Raw genomic sequence first — 25,856 nt, forward strand, 5'->3', positions numbered from 1 at the left:
CATTTCACAAAACCAAACTTTTAATATATATGTTTTATAGCTGTAGCCGCTGTAAGTTAATCTGGTAAATCAAAAATAATGAAATTTAAAACTGTAGTTTAATATTGTAACTATAAAGAGTTATCACTAGGACACCGTAGGGCATATGCTAATAGCTAATAAGTAATAACCATAGATATTGAAGCCTTATAATAATAATAATAATAATATTAAAATATTCATATCTTTCTAACAATTCATGTGTAAATTTAAAATTTAAAAATACTTAGGAACTCTACAATTACATAATTAACATAAAATATACCTACATATTTATATTGTATATTGAACAATACACATATTTTTAATTGTGCCTACATTACTATATTTATTATTTATAATACCCATATTATTTTATTTCGTTATACGATTATTTTTTTCTATATTATTCTGCAACATTTAAAATCAGAATGCTTTAAAGAAAGAATCCCTATCCTAGACTATTTTTTAAATAGTTAAATGAAATGGTCTGATTATACTATTATAGAATTATAATGTTTTTGATATAAGTACCTACAAAAATAACCTAAAACTAGGTAGCTGTATATAAGTATTTTATACAATTGATGCCGTAGCGCAACGTTTGAAAATTGAAACGTTATAAATTACAGTAATTACACAAGATATTTTTCATGTGAATTTTTGAAATTTGAATAGTTTATAATTACCTAAATAATACCTATGCAATTGCCAATTATACAGAATTTTCAAAACGTACTGACCAATACGAGTATATACGACCATAATATTAGCTAGGTATATATTATTATATATTATGTGTATACCTAGTGCAGCACTCTTAGAGTCTTCTGTCAGTTTAGTTTCAATCATCGAAGTATTTGTTTGCAAATGTTTATGTTAGTTTAAAAAGTAAAACTGTATTTCTGTTCAGTAGCGTATATAGTAATTAATTTCGGGGGGGGGGGGGGTATAATGTGTAGGTTTGACTCATTATTATGTAGCATAATGCATATTATAATGTCTATTATTGATGTACATTTTGCGTATGTGTATATTGTACAGGTGACTTAAAGTGGGTTTCTAAGATAAACCGGTAACCGGTATAACCAATTAGTCATCAGTGATGAATCAAGCGAAGAACTCATCATCGCTTTATTTACATGATATAGAATAGCGATGAATATGTCTGTTTCGGCCCGTCGAGCGCGCCTATAATATTATAATAGACTGATAACGATAATATTATTATCATGTCATAAAAATATAACAAACGGGTTTCAATGAGACAAAAAATGTTTTGTTCATATATTATATGTAGATTGTAGGTATATAATATATATATCCAGTTTAAACAGTCATATTTCCCCAACCATAATGTGGAATAAAATTAAAACATTAAAAGGAGTCCCTTTTACACAAATAAAAACACTGTTGGTAGGGCAAACCGTTTTTACAGATCCTAAAGAGATAACCAACCAAATAGGACAGTATTTTTACTCTAACAGTAGTAACTCTAGTTTGAATCCAGACTTTTTGAAATTTAAAGAAACGCAGGAATTGATTACCTTACCGAGCCCCACAACAACAACAAGTCAAGGTTCAATTATCAACGATCCTATCACAATGTCAGAACTTAACTCTAGTCTTGAAGGAAAAAAAAGTAACAGTTGCGGACCAGACAACATACCGTTCTTATTTCTCCAGAACCTCTCCATTAAAGGTAAAATTCTACTCCTCGAGTTGTATAACAATGTTTGGTCATCCGGTATTATACCATCGTTATGGAAAAATGCTAGCATTACCCCTATTCCTAAGAAAGAGCAAGACAAACACAAACCTTCAGGATATCGCCCTATTTCTGTCTTATGTAACCTGAGCAAAACACTTGAAAAAATAATTTCTAACAGGCTTAATTGGTATGTTCAAAGATTCAATCTGTTATCTCCAAACCAGCACGGATTCAGGAAATCACACTCCACTTCAGATTGTCATGTTAAAATTGAAACAGAAATACTAGAATCTTATGCCAACAAACAAACCATGATTCTCATTAGTCTAGACCTTCAGAAAGCTTATGACACAGTCTGGCGACATAGAGTCTTAAATATACTGAGGAAATGGCACATTAATGGGCTAATGTTACAATTTATAATAAGTTTTCTTAAAGAACGTTCTTTCCATGTAAGAATTAACGAACACATGTCAGATAAATTTGATCTTGAGAACGGAGTACCACAAGGTTCCCCCCTGAGCATTCTACTTTTTCAAGCTGCAATCAACAATCTACCTGATGAAATTTCACATCCTGTCAAATCAATTATGTTTGCCGATGACACACATATTTATCTCAAAGGGAAAAACATTAAATCAATGACACGTCAACTCCAAGATTGCCTAAACGATCTGTCCAAGTGGTGCTTCCACTCAGGTTTTATTTTCTCACCAGAAAAAACCAAATGTATAATGTTTACCAAAAAGAAACAAAGTTCAAAACCAAAGTTATTTTTGGGAAACACACCCTTACCCTTTGTAAACAACATAAAAATTCTAGGTTTGATGTTTGATAGCAAGCTTACTTGGAAACCTCATATAAGTAAGACCAAAACAACCACGACCAAAAGTATCAATATCTTAAAAACGTTGAGCCATGCTGAATGGGGAGCTGAAAGTAATATATTAATCAACTTATATAGATCTCTCGTTAGGTCCAAATTAGACTATGGGTCCATCTGCTATACCAATGCAAACCCCAATGTTCTTAAAACAATTGATATAATTCACAACAGTGGTCTAAGAGTTGCAACTGGAGCTTTTCGAAGCAGCCCCATTCCAAGTATATTATCTATCTCTGGAGAACCACCCCTTCACATTCGTAGAATCAAATTAGCTCTAAATTATATTGCTCGCATCCTATCCTCCCCAGAAAATTCAACATTACCATTCTTAACACATAATCGTTTTGCAAATACATTTTGCTCCAATCCCAATCTAAAAAAACCACTGGGTCAAAGGATGTTATATGAAATGTCACACACCAATATTGATCCAAATTTAATTATCAAACGAGAATGCAGTGTGGTGCCCCCTTGGAGGGTTCCAACATTTCTTGTGGACACCAGCCTAGCGGATCATAGTAAAAAAGAAACGTTAAATGTTATATATAAAAATTTATTCAATGAAATCATGGACTCTTTTCCATCTGAACCACAAATCTATACAGATGCCTCAAAAACAAACTCAGGTGTTACGATCGCTATCATAAACGGAGAGCAATCCATATCGTACAAATTACCAGACCATAACAGTATATATACGGCGGAATACTTTGCACTCCTGGAAGGAGTCCACCTAGCCATTCAACTACCCGATTCCACCATTAACATTTGTACAGATTCGCTCAGCGCTCTAAACAATCTGAAATACAATTTACACTCAAGCATCCTAGCAATCAAAATAAGCAACATCATTGAAAATGCCAACAAAAACATACGGTTCATATGGACACCTGGCCACAGCGGAATTGATGGCAACGAGAAAGCTGACAAAGCAGCTCGTGAAGCAGTAAATAACCCTCTGACTGAAATACGCACGTACTCCTCACTCATCGACATCCATAGAAATGTCAACACCTATTGTACCAATCTATGGGAATCTGAATGGCGTCGTACACCCAATAACAAACTGAGAGAAATAAAAAATACTACCGAATACTGGCCTAAACCCCATACATCAAATCGTAAAGATGAAGTAGTTATCAATAGATTACGTATAGGTCACTCAAAGATGTCCCATGGTCATCTTATGCGCAGAGAAGAACCAGCAATGTGCCTAACCTGTGGAGAACTTCTCACAGTCAAACACCTCCTCATCCACTGCCGCATCCATATAGATACCAGAAAAAATCTAAAAATGCCCGACAACCTCTTTGAAGCCCTCAGCCCTACACATGACAACACCAACAAAATAATCATATTTTTAAAACAAATTAACATGTATAATTTAATTTAAGAATTTATTGTAAAACTATACTCTATTATGTACTAACTACCAATTTTGTTGCAAGCTAATAACCTAGTAGTTGATGCTGTACCATGAATAAAAAAAAAAAAAAAATATATATATGTATATAGCGCAATACTATATACTATATACCATGCATGGTCTACAATGAGACATTTTCTACTTTTTAAAAAAATCAATTTTTTTGAACGGTTTAAATAGTTTTCAATAATTATCTAGTACGCAATAATAAGCCCTGTTATTCCCTGATTCGTCTAGTACTCCTATCTTTGGAGTGATACAATCATCCAATTTTCGTCTCAATGTGGACCACTCTCCCCTAATATTATCGTTAGTCACATATTATTATTATTATTACTATTGTATACGCAAACGCCGAGGTGTTCACTCGGCGAGCTGACGGACCGACAGCAACACGGGCGCGGACGGGTCGATTATTGCGATCGCGTTGCAGCTGCCGCCGGCGCGGTAGACAGGGTCGGCGGGCCACGCAGCAATCTCGTGGGGGGCCTGCTGTTCGACGGGGGACCGCGGGTCCCCTGCAGCAGTACATGCCGCGTCGGCGGCAGGCCGAGCGTTCTTGGCAGGCCGGCGCCAACAGTCGACGACGGTCGACAGTGACGAACTGCCCGAACACGTCAGCGACGAGCTGCCGGAACAATCGTTACCGTTGACCGCGGTTCCGCTGCCACCGCCGGTGACTGCCGCCACGGTGGTGCAGCAGCCCGTCCGAGACGGCGCGGGGTTCCGGTGCAGCGGGCTCTTCTTGCACAGCAGCAGCGACTTGAACGCGTTCCGGAAGTCCTTTAGGTGGTACGCGTACAGCAGCGGGTTGCCGGCCGAGTTGAGGTGTGACAGGACTATGCAGCCGTGCATCAAGGACGCAGGCACGGGACACTCGTCGCAGAACGCCTGCACGCAGTTGATGGTGTACAGCGGCATCCAGCAGACGGCGAAGAACGCGACGATTATCGACAGGTTCTGCGTGGCCTTCACCTCGCTTTTCCGGGCCGCGCCCAGCACACGCAGTTTCGTCGGGCTGTTGCCGCCGCGTTGGCCGCCGTTCAACAGCGTCATTTGTTTGATCTGAAACGGTATTGCGGGTTTCATTTCTTCCTATACAATGCACCGCGGCACGCGCATACAGCAATAAATATAATATTGTGCCACAAACAATTTCATGGTTTCAAAACGATATTGTATTTAATAAAGTATTATATTTAGGGTTATGAGTATAGGGTTTGGGACTTGTTGCATTTGCATGTTTTTTTGTAGTGGTCGTAGATTGTTTTAGGCGAGTTATAAATCTATTTTATGAAATTACGAAATTAAATACTAAGTTTGAATTTGCATATTATTTTGTCATATTTTAAGAAAAAGTGCATATTTGAGCAATTTTTAGCATTTTTGTATCTTCTAAACGTAAAATTGTCGGGTATAATTGGATGGTAGTAGTTTGCGTATCTAACACGTACCTACGTCTGTTTATCGCTTAATAATCAACCTTTTTATCGACAATATCGACAATCGTATAGTTGTGGGAAAACCTAATGAGTATACCTATACTCCTCAAAATAAAATATTTCAAAAAAATTAATTTCATGAAGTTTTAGAAGTTTAGAACACTAATAATTATATTATACGTACACTTATTGTAAATTCAAAGTAGCTGGTAGATGGTACCAATAAAAACTATGGGTTATCGAGTTTTTTACATTTTTTTCCAAACATTTTCAAATTAGTTCATTGCCCTTATTATGGGGGTGGGGAGGGTACACCTTTAGTCACAACAATGTAACCAAACTCAGCCTTGAATTCTGGCTAACACGCAACAGGTGTATTTTAACCGACGGTCCTTTATAGTTTATAGAATATTATTTTTATGTTTTATCAGTTATTCGAGATAGTCTGATAGTGTTGTTACTTGTTGGCAGATGTGGAAAAACTAGAGACTCACTATTGCAGGTTCATCCGACTACAATTTACTGTAGATCACGTAACGATCAAAACCCTCGGAGTTATGATTTTTAGAAACCAGGACATTCTTTATGGGATACCTTGTATTAGCCACTACAGTCTTGTTAAAAATTGCTTTTAACACTTTTACGGCCTAAAGTCGCATCGGGTTCTCTACAATCACACGCCCTACATATAGAGTTGACAAAGTGTATAATATTTGTTGTTAGGTATATAATATCCCAACAAAAACACTCCGTCTTACTCCGTGTATAAGTTTTTTTTTCAGATATTATATTTCTGTTGTTTATTCGAACATCAAGCATATCCCTCGAAATCGACTAGTTTCACTAGTTGTTTTCGGTATGAAAAACAGTATGTCGAGTTGTTTAAATTCAAAACTTTAAATTGGCAGAATCGAATGATTAATTCTACTGCCCTTTGTGGCAGAAACAATGTAGATATTCCCTTGGTAAAAAAATAAGGCGAAATTGATGAAATCCTGTCTTATAATAACTAACCTATCATCGATTCTGAATAGATTTTACTAATTGATAAGATCTTGTTGTAAAGCAGTCAGCAGATATATTTTATTCTAGAAACATTGCTAGACATAAATTATTTTTTAATTACCCTTTAATACTTGTCAACTGTGAATGTGACTGAGACTGCGGCTATATGATTGTTTTACGAATGTGTAGGTATACCTACACCAAATAATATAAAAAATGTTTATTAAAATAATATGACAAAAAGTTCTCGTATTCCGGTTCTGCTCGGTAGTTATAGCTTAATAACTAATAATATAAATAATAACAAATAAATATCTATTGCAATTATTATGGAATTAAATTTAAATGTATAAAACCCTATTCAATCGTGTCTGTATCCTGCTGTCCCATTTTTTTTTAGTGTCCAAAATATATTCGAATTCACAAAATAATGATCATAATATATAATATGATTCTTTATTTTCAATCAAACCACAATAATAGAGTACCTATAGTCATTAATTTTGATAACAGATTTTATAGGTTAGACGAGTTTAATATTATATCATCTGCAAATACTATTAAATGTGCATTATATTATATTATATTTATTTGCGCTGAGTACATTACATTTTTTTTTTAATGCTTACTTGTTTTATTACGACTGTATAAATATGAGCATAGGAGGTGGCCATAAACAGCGCAGGTAAAATAATAGTCGCTAAGTATAAAAACACCAAGTAGTTATAATCCATCACGCGACTGAACTCGCATGCGTCCAATGTTGGACCTTTGGCGGCTCTCCAGCCCATTAGTGGCAAGAAACCTATCAGCAGACCCATTATCCAGCAGATACATATTATGCCTATAAAACAAACATAAAATTAAAAATATAGAAACAGTTTTGATGAGAATTCATTAACTCCACCAAAACTTCTGGTTCAAACTTTATATTAATTTATATTTATACGTAGACTTCACTTATATTTTACTGATTTGTTTTATTAAAATAATTAGTTTAATAACACTAGTCAATAGTCATAACTCATAATGTTAAATCTATCAGTGTTTAATATTTTGTATATTAGTATAATGCATAATTTATTTAAAATACATATATCACGATTTAAGTGATTTACGTTACACAACAAATTCAAAATATAATAAGTAGGTACAAATCACAAAAAAAAAGTCATGAGTATAATTCAGAATAACCATTTACATACTTTTACATGCAATTGGCAGGTTAGCATATTATACAACGAACCAATTAATTAGTTGGTTTTATACATATATTACACAATATTATTATATAGTTTATAATTTCAAATATTAAAAAGCGGAGAAGTGCAGCAGGGTGGAGTAGGTCAGCGGTGCAGGAAGTAACCATCAAGTAACCATCAATTGCATATAATATAACTAGTGGGAATAAGGTAATTTTTAAATTTTATTTGTTTCTGTGGTGATAAACAAAGCGTTAGAAATTAAAATCCCGTTTTTTCGTAATTTGTTTGTGGTTTTTCCCGTGGCGTTAAATAACTATCGAGAACATCGAAAAATAAGATACTTTATGTTAAAATCAAAGCACTCCTTCTGGTAGAAATTTTATTTGCAGAATAAAACAAAACAACATTGTAAATATAAAGTACTATAGCTTCCATGCTCCGCTCAAAATCTAAAATGTACCTATAATACACCTATACACATTGGTGCAAATATGGGGGGGGGGTTAGGGGGACTTAGTCTCCCAGATGTCGGTAGAGTACCCCCAGTTCAAAATCTAGTAATTAGTACTAATTTTAGATTCTGAGCGAAGCGATGAATGTATTGATTTTACAATGATGTGTGGAAAAAGGGGAATTTTTACGCAAAATCTGTTTTTGAGAAAATCGATTTTGGTTTTTAGTCTAACTCTAAAACAAATGACTGCAGGTACGTGAAATTTCACTGAATGTTTGTATTAGCATTTTCTATACACGATAAAATTTTGAAAATAATTTGACTCTTTTTGAGCTGTTTACGGACATTGTCAGTTTTCAATTTTAGATTCTGAGCGAAGCGATGAATATATTGATTTTACAATGATGTGTGTTTTTTTTTTTTGTAAGTTTTCAATTTTTTTAGTTTTTTTTTCTATAAATATCAATAAAATTTTATCTGTTGAGTAAAAAAGCTTGAAAATTTATTAAAAGGTTCCTAAGTTATTATTTTAAAGGCAGATGAAAAAATTAAAAATCCTTAGTCACAGTTTTTATTTATAAGCATTTAAAGTTCAAATTTTGACAAAATACGTAAAAATCACGAAAAATAGCAAATTATTTTGAGTTGAGAATTCATAAAAATTTTTCTTTTTAAATCTAAGATTTTAAATGTAATATAAGATTACTCATAAGTTTGTCTACCTTTATCAAAAAAAAAATGTCTACAAGAAACTTAAATTAAATTTTTATGAGCGTCTGAAATATATATTTTTACAACATTTGATATTCACTCGATTTCTCATGTAACAATTTTCTTATTTTATTGTAATTAAAAAACGAATGACTGTAGATACTTGAAAATTTCACTGAATGTTTATATTAGCATTTTCTATACACCATACAATTTTGAAAATATTTTGTTCTTTTTGAGCGGTTTACGGACATTGTGAGTTTTCAATTTTTTTAGTTTTTTTTTCTATAAATATCAATAAAAAATTTTTTGTTGGGTAAAAAAGCGTGAAAATTGAATATAAGGCTCCTGATATATCGTTCTAATAGCAGTTGAAAAATGTTAAAAATACATAGGCACAATTTTTTTTTATAAGCATTGAAAGTTCAAATTTTGACAACATTTATCAAATTTATAATTTATTAATTATTTTGTAGTTTAAAATGTGTAAAATGTTTAACTTTTATGGCTAAGGATTGAAAATTTAAAACAAGGCTCCACGTAAATAGGTTATATATAAATTACTTTATTCACAATAATATCATCAAATATACTTGGTAATATCATAGGCTGACTGACCGTTTACGTTCAGAATCGTTTTTCTTATACAATGATATTATATCATTGAATTCAAATTTAACACCATCCATTACAGTGACCCACTTGTAACCAACTGTACAGCAGAGCGACATCCACTTATCCACCTTTTTTTAGTTTTTTTTTTCTATAAATATCAATACAATTTTATTTATTGGGTGAAAAAGCGTGAAAATTTAATATAAGGATTGAAAATTTAAAACAAGGCTCCACTTAAATAGGTTATATATAAATTACTTTATTCACAATAATATCATCAAATATACTTGGTAATATTATAGGTTGACTGACCGTTTTCGCTCAGAATCGTTTTTCTTATACAATGATATTATGTCATTGAATTTAAATTTAACACCATCCATTACAGTGACCCACTTGTAACCTACTGTACAGCAGAGCAACATCCACTTACCCACATTTTTATATTATGTGGTACTAAGCAATATGACCTATGGGGAGGGGGGCTTGAGTCCCCCCAAAATTTTTTGGCAATTTGCGCCTATGCCTATACACCTATAAATATAATATTATATTGAATTTAGGGTCTGCGGAGTCGATATGAAATCGGTGAAATATTGATGTACCTACGCCCGATTTAACCATCATAAAAATTTAAATCCTATACGTGATATTGCGATAACTTTATATCATAATGGTACCTATACATTTATAGATAGGTACATTCAGTAATTTGGTCAAGACGACTATAGTTGAGTCAAATATTATTATAAACTGAGAATCATTTTTATCTTCTTATAAGTTTAACGTAGGTACCTATCTGAAATTCTAAAAAAAAATGTCTAGTATATAATATTATGCAGTTATAAAACGTCACAGTACTTAGGGCAAACGTTACGGAAAAAACTAAAAAGGGAATATTCAATATTTATATACGTACGTAATAATATGCCAGTGTTTGACAAAATCCGTTTTATTACTTACCTACTTTATTGTATTTCAAAAATATACGACAAAAAATTGGATGTATGATTTGCAAAATATTTATTGTTTTTTGTGCTGTTGTTTTAATTTTTTATGTAAAAAAATTGAAAATTGAATACAAGGTTTCATAAGTGGTTCTTATGGCAATTGAAAAATATCGACTGTAAAAAGTTCTAAGTAATTCTTTTTATGCCTTTGAAGTTAAAATATTAACAAAATTTGTCAAAACCATGAAAATGTACACATTATTTTCTACCTAGGTAATAACTAATAGTTCATGCAATTTTTATTATAATCCTTGAAAATTCAACACAAAATTCCTCATAATTTTTTATAACAATATTTTTTAATTTGTGAATGAATCAGTTTGTGATTATTTTATTATTTCATAATATATATACCATCGAAAAAAAAAAAATAATGATAGACTAATGTACACGATTTATATATGACCGAGAAACTTCCTGTCTATAGATATCAATACTTAAAAATAATTTCAGTTTGTAAAAATATGAATTCTAATTTTACATAATATCCACTTCATTTAATAAATATTATCAGTATAGATTTTTTTTATGTTATAACTTGCTAACAGATAGTAATATTATTCATACTGAATTATATATGACTAACTTTATAGTGAATATGTTTTTATTAAATAATGCACTATATATGTATATTATTATAGTTAATAGTTTAAAAAATTAATATTACATATTGATATAAATTGTGCCGACAAAATATTATATTATACAAGTGAGTATACATTTTTCTAAATTTTAAATTATCAGATCAGAATTATCCTATGAAGTTTAAATAAATGGCGCGAATGGTGCTACACAATTATAATAATAGGTACCTATATGTGGTATGCCAAATTGTCAAAGAGTACTCTATTAAGATCAATATTAGAAAATAATTGATAGGTACTAGGTAAAATAAATAATAATAAAAATAATAATTTGATCTGATAATATATATATAAATAGTAAATACCTACCTACTCGTTCGTTTCAAATTTTTATTCATAAGTCATTACTCATTAGGTACCATTCCTCGTTTAAGAGGCTTAGAATTGCTTACAATCACGTTTAAATTATAAATTAAAATGAGATCAATTATCAGTATAAGTTATGACTATAGTGTATAGACTAAACATTGATTTGTTATTTATATTTGTACTCTGTAGCTCAGTAGATGGGTGCTTATAATATTCAATAGGTACCTAAGAGCATAGGCTATAGTGTAGAAAGAATATCCGATGAAGCACGTGCCTCAAACCAGTCAAACCTAGTGTATTAACTAGGTATTAGTGTAATAATAAATAATTTTAATTATTTAGGTACCAACCTATTTAAGTTTATGCAATCGGCATAGATATAAGTGTATAAGAACATTTTATATTATTATCTATCGGACCTATTTGGCATTTTGGTACAATAATTTACATGACTACATCTACTGATATTACGATGATATCTTTTAATATTGTAGATAGGTTACTTATATCATTTATTTTTCTTATGGAAATAATGCTACAACAGTGAAAAATGTAAAATGTCTATTACCTATAGGTATATAGATTAGGAATTTAACACAAATACATATTTGTGTATACAATGAAATCATTTTAGAATGTTTTTCTTTCTTTGAATATAGGTACCTTTTTTTTTTTTTTTTTTTTTTATTTATTTGAAGAAATCTACAATCTATACATGCTTTTTGTATAATAAGTAGGTTTGATATATGAAAGGTAAAATATGGTATGAGTAGTTAGATTAGGGAAGATACCCAGTGGTAACACCCTGATATAGGTACCTAGATTATAGTTTTGAGTATCAGCTTTCAAAACTTGATATTTGTATCACAGATTACTTGTATGCAAGTAGTGTAACTATTAAAATATTATTTCTTTTTTTTCCACAGTCCCTTTCAAGCAATTCAGGGAATAAAAACTAAGTAAATTCTACTGAATTTTAGGTTCTGAGCGAAACGAAGAAGCTAGTGGTTTTACAATAATTATGTTTATTTTTTTTTTTTTTATCCTGTAAACAAAATGTCTACCGGAAGGAGTGCTTTGTTTACAACATATAGTATTTTATATATCTTTTAGCAAATTGAATCAAGATGGTACTTTAGAGAGGTAATTTTTCGATTTTCACATTCATTTTTTAATACCATTTTTTCTAACTTATTTATTTCTAACGCTTTGTTCATCACTATTTAGGAACGAATAAAATTTAAAAATTACCTAGTTCCCACTAGGTATATTATATTATACAATTAATGGTTACTCCTTAATACATTTTCTTTCATCGCCTCAGATTCGTTTTTTATCATTGCATTCAAATCGAACACTGTATAATAATACACTATATCCTGTCCGAAGAACGAAGGGACGATCGACAAACTTCCACCACCGCTGACCTACTCCACCCCGCTGCACCAGGGGCGGCTCTAGGAAGGGCCTAGGTCCCCCCAACTGTATTTCTTAACAATATTTTTTTTATATTGTTAAAAACAAAATAACAAAAAAAAATCGTTGACATTTTCTGAAAATTATGATTTCCCCCCCCCCCCCTCTAACCGTGTCTCTGAAGCCGCTCCTGCGCTACACTTAACCGCTTTTTAAATTTTAAAACTTAATAAAATTAATGGAGGGACACATTTGAATATTATGTTAAAACTTAATGAAATTAATGTAAGGAACCAGTGGCGTATATAGGGGGGAGGCCCCCTAGGCCAGATTTTACATAATAATTATAAAATTAAATTGCGCAATTTTTATTTGTATTATTTATGCCATAATTATAACCACCCAACTCCCTAAAATATGTATAGTTATATGTCAGTCTTGCTATGCTTGACTATGTAAATTGCCAAAATTGGCCCATAGTCAAAATAATTTGTATATACGCCACTGGAGGGAACATTTGAATATTATATGTTAAAACTTAATTTGATAATCGTACACTTACTACCTATCAGTACCTGCAGTTATAATACTATGCAGATAATAAATGGATCGATCTATAAACGGGCGGTGGTCGATTGTTCGAGTGCAATTATTTTTACCTGCCACAATATAATATGCACTTTGATAATGCGCGTGTGGTTGTATTTTATTAATTTTTAAATTTACATTAGGTAGGTTCTATATTACAATACTAGTATAACAATGTTTTTTTTTCAGTTACAGTTCCTTATTGAATATGTATATTATATGTGATTTTATATTATTTTTATTTTTATTTTATCAATATTGACAATGCACACTAACATTTTATGCTCAACAGTATAAAGATTAATTTATCTACAGACTATAGGCCACTGAGTTTAATAAACGCAATAATGTTTACATTTATAGATGATATTAATTAATCTATAAATATTTACCATTTTTTTAAATAGAATTTACATATTTACGATTTTATCTATGTACCTACCTATCACTTACCGTAGCGGTCAAATAGTGGTGGGATGAGGGGGGATAGATCCCCCCATGAACTTTTGTTCAATGTTTAAGATCTAATAACCATAAATTATATTTTTAATAATCAAATAATGCATGCTAAAAAGTCAGTCATATCCCTCCCCCCTTACACAAAATCATTTAACCGCTATTCATCACTTATGTATATAATATTATATATATAAATAATAATGTAATGTGACATGAAATGTCTTGATAATTTCTGTTGAGTATCTACAATATACCAAAAACTTATTTACTAGTTAAAATATGTAATATAGTTATTAATATAAATTTCGTATTCTTTATATAACACCATAAAGATATTGATTTTAGATTCATGGATTTTCTAATTTTTTTTTTTTAAGTATTCCTTAATCCTTTACCAAAATTATAAAATAATTATTGATAAAATATGTTTTAAAATAAAAATTAACCATGTTATAACGTATAGGTGTTGTATAGCTGTATAAGCATTTATATATAGTACAATATGTAAGTAGTATAAATTAGTTAATATTATTTACAATACTTACATCAGTAATATCCTTGTTCCACATTTGAAGTAAGACATAATTATATCAATCGTACCAAAATATATTCTATATATTCCAATCACGTCTCAATAGTTATTCGTTTAACATTTCGTGACAATAGATATTAAATAATTAGTAAATTATTATTAGTATGCAAAATTTGTAAGACAGTACTAATTAATACGCGTAACATATATTGCAAATGTCAGCATAAATGTCGCGAAACAGTCGAACGTGATTGTCAGTGCTTGTGTGGCGCCTACAAATACGTTATAATAATAATAATAATAATAATATAATCTATAGGACTTTTTAATGACATGGTCGGATTTTGCAGTATTGTGTAATATATTTTAGATGTGAGATAATTAGTGTTGTATTAATGTGTAAATTTGAAATTTATATTCATAGCACACGTCACACGTGTTAGTGTCCCTTTTTAATGAGACTTGTAATATTTTATGACATTATTTCATAGTTGCGAAAATATATTAAGTACTTGGTATATAGGTATTTGTTATAAACTTATAAAGGTAATAATTTTATACTTCCGTTAATTTCATTTTTACTTATGTATTTAAATATCAACATGTCACCTGTAAGTCAAGATTTCAGAGTGGTTATTAGTAAATCTTTTAAGAAATCCAAAAAATTGAGCGTTTATAATGGCCCCGATGCCCGAATTTATATTTATGAATGTTATATTATGATAAAACATACATGCGGCATTTAACAGTAGGTGTAGATTACTTATACATATTCCTTAAGTAGAATAAAATATTTTTTTAATCTTAAATTGTATGATAGAACTATTTTACAGTGGGTAAATAAACTGGTTTTCATGAGCGTGATGTAAGGATCTTCAAACGCAACATAAAATTTTTACTTAAGGTTTTTTTCTTTGAATAAATGTTTTTGGTTTCGCACATTTTTAAATTATATTAGGTACACGATATATAATCGTTATAATAAATACTTATAAATCGGTATGTTGATTACTATTTTTTACTTGAATATTTCCATTTTACAGTATCAATTACATTCTTAGTTACAATTTACAATTTATTATTATCATAAACCATTTTAATAGAAGAAATAATAAATTTATAACATGATTTTGAAAGTATTATTGGCTAAATTAGTGATAAAGCAACACGTAGTTAGTTTAATTTTGATAAATTATAATACATTTAAACAATTGTCTAAATAAAATGAATGTCATTTAATTAAAACTAGATGTCTACACGTGATACATTTGTGGTATGTCGTTTCTCGTATAAGTATTTATGATATAGGTATACTTAACTTACAAACATAATATATTTGAATAAACCTACTATTTGATTATAATTGAACTAATGAGAGATTGAATTTAAAATTTGAGTACGTAATACTACATTGTACATTGAACAAAAATATTTTAAACAGCTAGTGTCACTGCACAGTGCACATAGCTTATTAATAGACTACACTCAATTGATACCTTTATATTATATTATTAGGTTAGGTATGTGTATATTTACATAATTCATTGAGTTTTAAATTTACAAAAGTAATATCAAAAATAGCATAAAATAACACAAAATGTCAATGCAGTTGTCCTAAAATATTATTTCCTTTTCCAAATAAATAAAAAATTAAATTTCATATCAAAATATAAAAGTGCAAAACCGTTATTCATGAATAGGTATTTAATAAAAATAATTCATATTAATTTTCGGGTACACCCCACTACCTCAGTTATGTGTCTATCCCGCCATGAGTACCTATTATACATGAGGTGTATGCTTATATAGTTATATATGTGTCAAGGTTAATATTATGTACCTATTAATTGTATAAGTAGGTACCTACGACCTACCTAACGTAATAATGATTGTAATCAAATAAGACGAAATTGTATTATACTATTAGGTGCATAATATATTATTAAATATATTAATTTATTATAAGCCCTTTAAATTTTATTTTGATCTTGTAATGAATTTTAATTTTCAAAACATAAATAATACCAAATAAAAAATAGACGGACATGATACAGAAACAGCATTTCAGCGTATAGGTTTACCTATGATATTGGTGTCATAATTTTATACAACTTACCCAAAACGTAATATAATTATTATAAGTTTTAATGCAAAATATGTATTGATAAACCATCTCATTTAAAGTGTTTATACAAATCAGTAATGAACGAATCCCCGACTAACTATACGTAGAAGGTAGGTACCAGAGGTACCTTATATCATATAAATATATAACTATATAACTTATATGTATAACTTATAAGTGCAACTATAATATGTGTTTAAAAACCTTGGCCATAAATTGTAAATACCGTGTCAATATTTGTATTTTGTTTTAAATATTAAGTTAATATATAAGGCTAAAAACCTATGTAGTTGAAGCCTTTTACTAAATAGGTATATATAAAAAATATATATGTTTACATTTTAAGTCATATAGATAGGTATAGGTGGTACTCATAAAATAAATAAATTATGAAAGATAATTTACAGTTTTGGAATTAAAAAAAGAATAAAATAACTAAAAGATGTACCTATATGCATTAAAATATGTCATCAATCGTCATCTTTTTTACGGTCGTCGGTATGGTAATTTTCCCCTACACTTTGGTCTTTGGGAAACTGTTAACAAATCAAACAATTTTTAAAGACCTAAACACTATAGTTTAAATTTCCATTTGATAAATAAGGTATAACATGAAAGTAATTTGAAGACCAACGGATAAAAGGAGTAAAAGGAGTAATAATATATATATAAAAGAAATTAATTAATATGAAATATGTCATGAACGTATATTTCTTCAATATATTTTGTCCATTAACACACCTACCTATAACATATTATTCGGTATTTCGGTGCAATAACCAGATATGTTTTGGACGTATTCTGTGGTTGCACCGAAAAAACCAATATTTAAATATTTAGTGGTAATATTATTGTGTTTATTTTATTAAATAATTGAAATTTGTTAATTATATAATGGAGTTATGTGAAATAGATAATGTATCAATATCATAATTCATAATACTTGAACATTTTAAAATATTTCTAATATATATTATATACAAAAAAATGGTTTTTGTGTCTCCTGAAAAATTGGAAATTTGGACGTATCTTGTTATTGCACCGGTGCCAATGTGCCATTACTGCTATCAAAAACAATAACAGACAAGACTAACTAAATTAACTCACCACCTAATACAAAAAAAATATAATTTATTAATAGACATTCCTAACAATTAAATAATACTGTAAAAAAATCAAAATATTATTTGTGTTATTCTTAAATATACATAGAATTATTTAATGTTCATTATAATATATGCATACATTAAATATACATGTAAATATGTAATAATTTTATAGTTAATATAGGTAGGAATACCTGGTAAAAAATAGAATTGTTGATTCAATTACACAATAGTATGATTGTTGAAAAGTTCAATTGATTAAAGCTACTAATTATTACAATTAGAACTAAAAACTACTATAACTAAACTACATTACCGTCATCTCTATATAGATCAGCGGTCATCAACCATAGGACCACGAATAATTTTGAATGGGTGGCCAAAAAATTAGTTATGAAAAATGATATTAATATAAGCACCAAACATAAGTAAAAAATAAAATTAATTAAGAGTAATAGTTTCTTTTAGTTACGCGGTATATGAAAAAAAATAAGGTGGCGGGGTAGGGTAGGTAGTCCCACATTAAACATAATTTTTAAAAACGTCCCATGAAATATTGGGTAAATATCTAAGGTCGTCAACACACAAAGGTTGAGAACCGCTGATCTAGTACAGATAAGTCAAAACTATTAACACACTACTAAAAATATACAACTTATGTAACTACTACGTATAGTATACCTATAATATAGCAGCATAGCACAAAATATTTTAATAGTCCAATTTGTGAAAACTGTTGTTTTGTACCATTTAAAAAAATTAATTCAAATTGTATATTAGCCGAATTATTCACAATATATAATATAACGTATACAGGAGTGCACTATAGTACCTAATACGTACCAGTATAGATATAGTATTATAACTGGTAGGTACTCGTGTATTTCTTTATCATATAAGATTGAGATTTGAAAAATCGAGACTTCGAGTAGGTAAATAATATAATTGTATAATTATAAGTACTAAGTGGGTATAAATTATAAATCATAAATCCCGAGATATTGTCCAAATTGTATACCTCCAATCTAGTATCTGCATTCTACATTATATATTACCGTAATTCTCAAATATCAGCCACGTGGAAAATAAATATAAATAATATTACAAGTGCATTATGGATTTATATCGACGGTAATGTGACATTTAAATTTTAGACACAATTAATACAGCATACTATTTTTGTGTATAACGATGTTTTTAGAAAAAAATTTAGTATCTTAAAATATACGGCGATAAATAAATCCCAACAAAATATAAAAATACTCTCTCTTAATCAATGTTGTGAATAATTATAAGTAAAAGACTTATTTTATTCACTTTTTAATTAAAAAAAAATTCTCGGACGAAATTTTACCGAGCGCGTCCATTTTGACCATTGGTCGGAGCGTCGAGTGGAATTCGCGTAGGGTAGGTAAGTAAGCAAGCGATTTACACATAATACTGCATGATAATGCTATAGTTTGTATTAAGTATAGAGTAGGCGGATTCAAATGGAATGCACGATGATGGTTATTGTCAGTCGCAGCGAGAATGATAACGAAATGACAACCTTCGACTCCTTACTAACTCATATTATAATAATTATAGCTATCCCGTGTTGTTAAAATATTTTAGGCCGTATCTTCCTATATAGATAGGTGGGTTATATAATACAATTTGCATGTATTTTATGATATTTTTATTTAGACGACTCCACGATGGTAGCCGACAGCAGCAGTATATGGGTACGCGCGTAGAGCTCCGGGCGTATACGCGTGTGCAAGTGTACAGGTACTTACTGATTGCGATTTTGGTGTTCGAGTTCGTGGAGTAGGCCATCGGGTAAAGTATGGCCCAGTACCGGTCGGCGGACACGGCCACCAGGCTGAGTATGGACACGGTGCACAGGACGATTATTAGCGACACGGAGAACATGCACAGGTGCAAGTGACGGGGCAGCCCGACGCTGGACAGCACGGCGCAAGGTATGCCCACCAGACCGACCAACAGGTCGGCGACCGCCAGCGACACGATGTAGTAGTTGGTGCGCCGGCGGAGTCGTCGTTCCCTGTGAAAGGCCACAATCACCAGCCCGTTGCCGATGGTCGCTCCGACGGCCACCAGGCCTTCGAGAACGGCGTACGGCACGTTCAGCCCTCCGCCGTCCGCGGCCATCATTGTGACCGACGCCCGCAGTGCCTGTACGCCAACCTGGACGGCCGCTTACTGGTGATCCGTCGCGGTGAAGAAGACGGTCGCAGACGACTATTGTAGCAACGATGGTGACGATATGGTGACAGAGGCGGTGGTGCGAAGGCGTCCGCCGTGCACGCGTTCATAACGCCAAACCGTGACTGACCTCAACGGTGGTCGTGGCGGCAGGCCGGCGGCGTCTCGGGCTTTCCGCGCACCTCCCTCGTCCCCACCATGACACATATATTGTTTTACACCGATTAGGTATATTATACTTTTAGATATAATATAATAATATTAATATAAAATATATTATACAGGATGATTCACCAAGCGTGCTCACCCCAATACTATATATTCGTATCTATACCTACCTACTTTATAATAATATACTAATGAATTTGTTAAAATAATGCTGATTGTTATATTTACAAATTATTGTTTTGATGTATATCGTATTATTGTATATACCATTTAATGGATGTGTCCAGTGACGTGATACAAACTCCATTTTTTAAAATTAAAACCAACCTTTTTTACAGCAAATTATCAAGCAGATAATTTTTTTGAAAATGGGGCCAGTGGTGAATAGCTCTGAACTATTTTTTTTGGGGTGGAGGTAAAATATTAAATATCTACCTTACTTTAAAATGATTAAACTGTAAAAGTATAATATAGTCCAAAATAAATATGCATTGAGCAAAAGAATAAAAATCGTCTTGTGAGGGGGGGGGGGTGATCCCCCTGTTGCCACCACATAAATAAGCAACTGACGTGGTGTCTAAATAAAAATTGTTTCTACTTTCTGATACCCTAAGGATAGTAGTTCTAAAAAATTGGTCTTACAAAAATATCAAAAAGATGTAATAGGTATTGGATCTAGTATTTATTATATTATTATAGTCAGACAATTGTCAATTTTTACAAATTATAAAAATTTTGATAGATTAATATTAATCAACTACTAAAATTTTCAAATAATCTTAGCTACCACATACATATCTTCCATTCTTCCAAACCCATTAATCATTTCATAATCATAATGGACCTATTATCCATAATATAGGTAGTACATAACGTTAAAAATAACTTAAAAAATTACGTTAGTATTATGATTTAGATAGGGAAATCAAAATGTACAGTTAAGTAATATGGTTAACAATTTATAGTAAAAAATGGTGATTTAAATTTTAAAAATAAGTTTCTACCACCACAGGAGTATTCTTTAATGATATAGTTATAAGGAATCCAAGTATTTAAAAATATGGCTCATAGTATATTTAAAAGTTCCAAAAATCAGAATTTTAATAAATTCATTATTTAGGTGAAAATGGGGTGAGCATGCTTGGTGAATCACCCTGTTTACCTATAACGTGTGTGCGATAAATGATAACTTACTGTTGTAATGGTGGTCAACCGTGACGAGTGATTACGGTTATTACTTATTACCGCAGCATAAAATATTAATATAATAGGTACGAAAATTAATAATATTAATATGTCGTTGTTGACATAACGATACGATATGTAATAATAATTATTGTTTGCGACCGTTAAACTATTGCAGTCCAATCAGGTCGACCGACTAGGAACGTGAGATATTTTATTACCTCAGCAATAAGCTGCACCACCAGTTGGAACCTAAAACGTATGCGTATATTTTAATATTTATTTACGCTATGTTTATATAACTATTATTATACTATATTTTTATAACCGTAAAATACAAACCACCTACGTCGATTTTCCCTTGATTGGATTGCGTTGGGCGTGATCAAATATTATTTAATATTTTATTTTTTTGAGGGTGGCAGGTGAACAAAGTAAGTGTATTACGACGCCAACACGAACTATATTTAACGGTACCTATTGTTATTTATAGATGTTAATATCACTTTGCTCAATGCACGCTCGATTGACGCTACAGTGTTCTAATCGCAGGGATATAAAAACTATAATCTATTTATTTTAGATTCTGAGGAGAGCGAAGAATCATATTAATGTTACAATGATGTGGTTTTTTTTTAAGACACATTTTTAATAGTAAAAATTATTGTGCTAGGTCTGAAAGCTTAAAAATGTAATACAAAGTTTCACGTAGGTAGTTCTTACAGTGATTTAAAAATTTCGAAAATACCAAGTTTAAACTTTGACAAATTTGGATATATAAACGAAAGATAACGAATTTAACTAGGTAGCAACCAAATTTATTTGAAACAAGAATAGCTGCATAGTGCATAAATATTAAATTTATCGACAAAGATAAGAAATTATCATAATTTACCACAAAACAAATGTGGGTGGATCTTGATATCTTGGTGAACAGCACCATCTCCTCCCCCGCGATAAATTAATATCTACAAACTGCGTACAGACGTACTGTAGATTAGAACAAATTATGATATGAAAATAAAGTTATGATTTTTAAAAATATTTAATAGTCACCAATTACGAATATTATAACAATATGAGTTTTTAATTAACGTTAAAATGTTTTATTATAACGCCGTTAGTTGCTAATTCCATTAATTTAAAGCGTAAAACATTTAAACGCCACTGTACAAAATAAATGTATGCAAGATTGAATGAATGATGTGTTTCATTATACTAATGACTAACAACATAATAAGTGAAATTTCATTATCTGTAGTGCACTTGAAGTCTGAACGAATTCTAATGACAATAATTATTCATATCAATATTCACTCGGCTTACAAAAAAATAAATAACTGATGTTCACGCATGCTAAAACTACTTGAAGTTACTTATATATTGTTACATATTATAGTAGTAGGTACAAATTGTTTAACTTTATATGTATAGGTATACGAAATAAATAATTTTTCAATATAGGTATACCTATTATCCTATAGTACTATAACAGACAAATAATTAAGTGCGTGCACGTGTCTAACATTTTTATCGATAACGGGTACTAGGATTTTGTTAGAATTTCGCACCTAGGGGGGTTTTGATGCAAGGAGTTCATCGATCAAGTTCATCTATAACGAGTTAGCTCCTAATTTTGTTTCTCTTAGGAGTCAGAAAGGTTTTCAAGAAATCTTATAGTCTATACTATATAGACTCTATAGAATATAAATTAATAGAATTATTTCGTTAATTAATTAGATATCGATTATCGAATATCGAAGCGAAACACAGACACCAGACAGGCCTCCGGACGCTATAATGGGTTGCAAAAAACGTTAAGGGGCTTGCACTTAACCTGTTTTTTGCTCATAAACATTTCCTTACAGGAAAAACTCTACCGCCTCGTAGAGTGATCCGATTTCGATAATTTTTTTTTTTTGAAAGAGAAACACTTCTTACAGGGCGCATTGGACTTGGATTTTCAAAATTCTATTTCCAAACTATGTAATACGACTTTGAATAAGTACTACCAATTTTCACAGGCTGTTGTTATTTTTATTCTGCTCGATTTAAACAACTAAATTAAAAATCGAAGCCCAATGCGCCCTGTAGAAAATTATCCTCTTTCTAATGAAAAACAAGTTAATCAAATCATACCACTCTACGATGCGTGAGAGTTTTTTTCCTGTAAAGCGTGTTTTGAGCAAGAAATCATTTTATTTTTGGTCGGTGGTGCCGTTGACATGGTTGATGTGTTGGCATGCAGTGCGTGTGTACAAACTGCCCGCACCGCATACAATCATATACTCACACTAATCATCATTGACGACTAACACAAATGCCAAGGGTGGCGGCAACGAAATTGCATATTGCCCCTTATTAAAAATACACAATAGGCCTATTAAGGGGATTCCATACCGACCGTTTTTAAGGAGTTGAGTATAGGCAATTTATAGACAATCTGTATAGTATGTGCGTGCGTGGCGTGCATGTGTGTGTGTATAGTAAATGATCAGTAGCGTGAGTGACTTCCCGGCGAGCTAGATAAGCGTTGCGCACTCGCACTTTTGCATGCACATGTCACATTATGCCTAACAACAAATTTATTTCATGGCGAAATGTTGTAAATCATAGACCTAAACGAATTCCAACATACCGACTTGTGTTGTACACCGATAATAATTTTGAAAACAAATTTTGTTTTGTTGTTTTTAATTTATTATTCTTAAAAAGAAAAAACCTCACTTGAAATTTAGAAAAATACCTTGTATTCTTAAAAATTTTATTGGACATAATTATTATTATTCTGATTTGAAGGATTCAAAATAGACTTCATAATAATTTAAAATATGTTTTCAAAATTATTATAGGAGTAAAACTCAAGTTAGTACGTTGGAACGCGTATAGGTCTATTTTACTCTAAAAAGTGGTAGTGTGGAATCCCCTTAAAAGGCACTATAGGATAAGATAATTAATTTAAGTAACACAGACAGACGGGCTGAGCTATTAATTAATAATTTACCCTCTATTTTATCCTCATAGGACTTTTGAATAGGTATTCGATAAATATGCAATTAAAACCCGTATGTTTGTCGTCGTAAAATTACAATACTCGAATTATTAGCTAAAAATAGAATTATTGCTTATAGCCTTGGTTACAACATAATATGCTCAATTTCTTCTATTCGTAAATTATGTAGTATATCCTGATATACGACTCCTAAGTGTCAACGCTTTGAATTTTGGCGGTTCAACAGTGTCTCGTTGATACTGCTATATAAGTGTAAAATATGTAATAAAAGATCAAATTGATTGGATTAAGAATAATCAAAAAAAGACTTTGACAAATAATTACACCTTAATTATGAACTTTATAATCAATCTAGCTGAACAAAGGCTACTGTTGCCTGTTGGGGAAAAGTTTTTACCTACTATATTAGGTACCTTATAAGTTATATTATACCTTCTTCATTTTCAGGATCTACAAAATATTATATTGAACACGGAGATGCCGTGGCCTGAGTCCGTCCGCCGTCTCCGTCGTCTGGGTTGTTCTCACTTATCCCAAGTAATTTATCACAATATTACACCCAACTATCTGATTGTAATGAAATTAAGAAAGCAGCTGGAATAAAATGTTAAAACAAATAAATATATAATTTTTGAGAAACTGAACCTGAGATATAAAAAGTAGGTATACTTACCTATAGAAGTTGTACTGTTATGCATTTTAAAATTGATATCGGTTTTAAAACTAATAACATCAATTTAAGATTATAATAATATTATTGATAAGTATACCCATAGGTGGAAATCCATTAAAATGTCAGGGGGGGGGGGGTTAAAATTATTATCATAATGTGAGCGGGGGGCTTCGATTCTACAAAACTATAAAGGATACAATTTTAGTCACCCTTTTTTTTGGGGGGGGGGGGACTAAGTCCCCTCAAGCCCCTCTCTCCGATTTCCACTAATGGTTATACCTTTTTGTATTAAAACTATTTCTATACAAAGATTCACCAAATAAATCTATATTGTTCTCCCCAGTCATTCTTTTCTTTTTTAAAGAAGTAAAATCTGAATATATTTGATGAATAATAGGTACGATGAATGTTGATCATTTAAATCAATAAATTGCAAAGTTTAGGTACGAATGGATTATAGATTACAGATATCGAATAGCTTCGAAATACCTGACTTGATTGATCTGTTCGAAGATTCGAATCATTCAATCCACTGAACGGGTGCTGTGGATTTATCGGACTTGGTGAATATTGAAACATTCGAAACGTAAACCAAGTTTGTGGCATCTGATGCTACCGCTGGGGATTGAACTGGTGCCATCGTGGTCATGTTTGTTTTATGGTGTGAGCCGGTTTGAAAGACTTGGCCATCTAAATATTATTTTGGTAAACTGTAGGTACTTGAAAGTTGAAAGAAGTAGGTACTTATTTATGGGTCAGAATGCCCAGAATAGGACTAGGTACTTAAATAAAAAAAAAAACTGGCGACGATAGTAAATATGAGTTGTTTGTACGTAGGTACTGAATATTTTCACATGATTGGTACTATAGGTAGTTGCTGCCCTGATAATGTTTAGTTATTTCCAGGTTGTAACAATAAATTCGTTAAGACGTGTGAATTGGCCCTG

General features: G+C 31.1%; 1 protein-coding gene across 3 annotated transcripts; it reads right to left on the reverse strand.

Moving 5' to 3' along the window:
- Positions 1-3,474: 3,474 nt before the first annotated feature.
- On the reverse strand, positions 3,475-22,424 carry LOC132945024 (adenosine receptor A2b-like). Of its 3 annotated transcripts, XM_061014632.1 has the most exons (6): positions 22,280-22,424; positions 22,119-22,198; positions 21,233-21,475; positions 19,441-20,108; positions 7,118-7,332; positions 3,475-5,106 (listed from the first exon to the last, which is right to left on the reverse strand). In XM_061014632.1, the coding sequence occupies exons 4-6, from the start codon at positions 19,817-19,819 to the stop codon at positions 4,405-4,407; spliced, it is 1,296 nt and encodes a 431-aa protein (XP_060870615.1). In that variant the 5' UTR covers positions 19,820-20,108; positions 21,233-21,475; positions 22,119-22,198; positions 22,280-22,424; the 3' UTR covers positions 3,475-4,404. The 3 variants fall into 3 exon arrangements, with proteins under 3 accessions (XP_060870615.1, XP_060870616.1, XP_060870617.1); XM_061014633.1 differs by having other exon boundaries at positions 22,119-22,424; XM_061014634.1 differs by lacking the exons at positions 22,119-22,198; positions 22,280-22,424 and adding an exon at positions 21,566-22,092.
- Between the last annotated feature and the right edge of the window lie 3,432 nt (positions 22,425-25,856).

Source organism: Metopolophium dirhodum, chromosome 5 (assembly GCF_019925205.1).
Source record: "Metopolophium dirhodum isolate CAU chromosome 5, ASM1992520v1, whole genome shotgun sequence".
Classification (NCBI taxonomy): domain Eukaryota; kingdom Metazoa; phylum Arthropoda; class Insecta; order Hemiptera; family Aphididae; genus Metopolophium; species Metopolophium dirhodum.

What these genes read in the sequence shown, in the direction of transcription:
- LOC132945024 (XM_061014632.1), bottom strand. Translation starts at nt 19,819, where the DNA reads ATGATGGCCGCGGACGGCGGAGGGCTGAACGTGCCGTACGCCGTTCTC. An exon ending in GAACACCAAAATCGCAATCA is followed by an intron (nt 7,333 to 19,440) that starts GTAAGTACCTGT and finishes TTTGTTTTATAG; the next exon opens with GCATAATATGTATCTGCTGG. An exon ending in ATACAGTCGTAATAAAACAA is followed by an intron (nt 5,107 to 7,117) that starts GTAAGCATTAAA and finishes ATACCGTTTCAG; the next exon opens with ATCAAACAAATGACGCTGTT.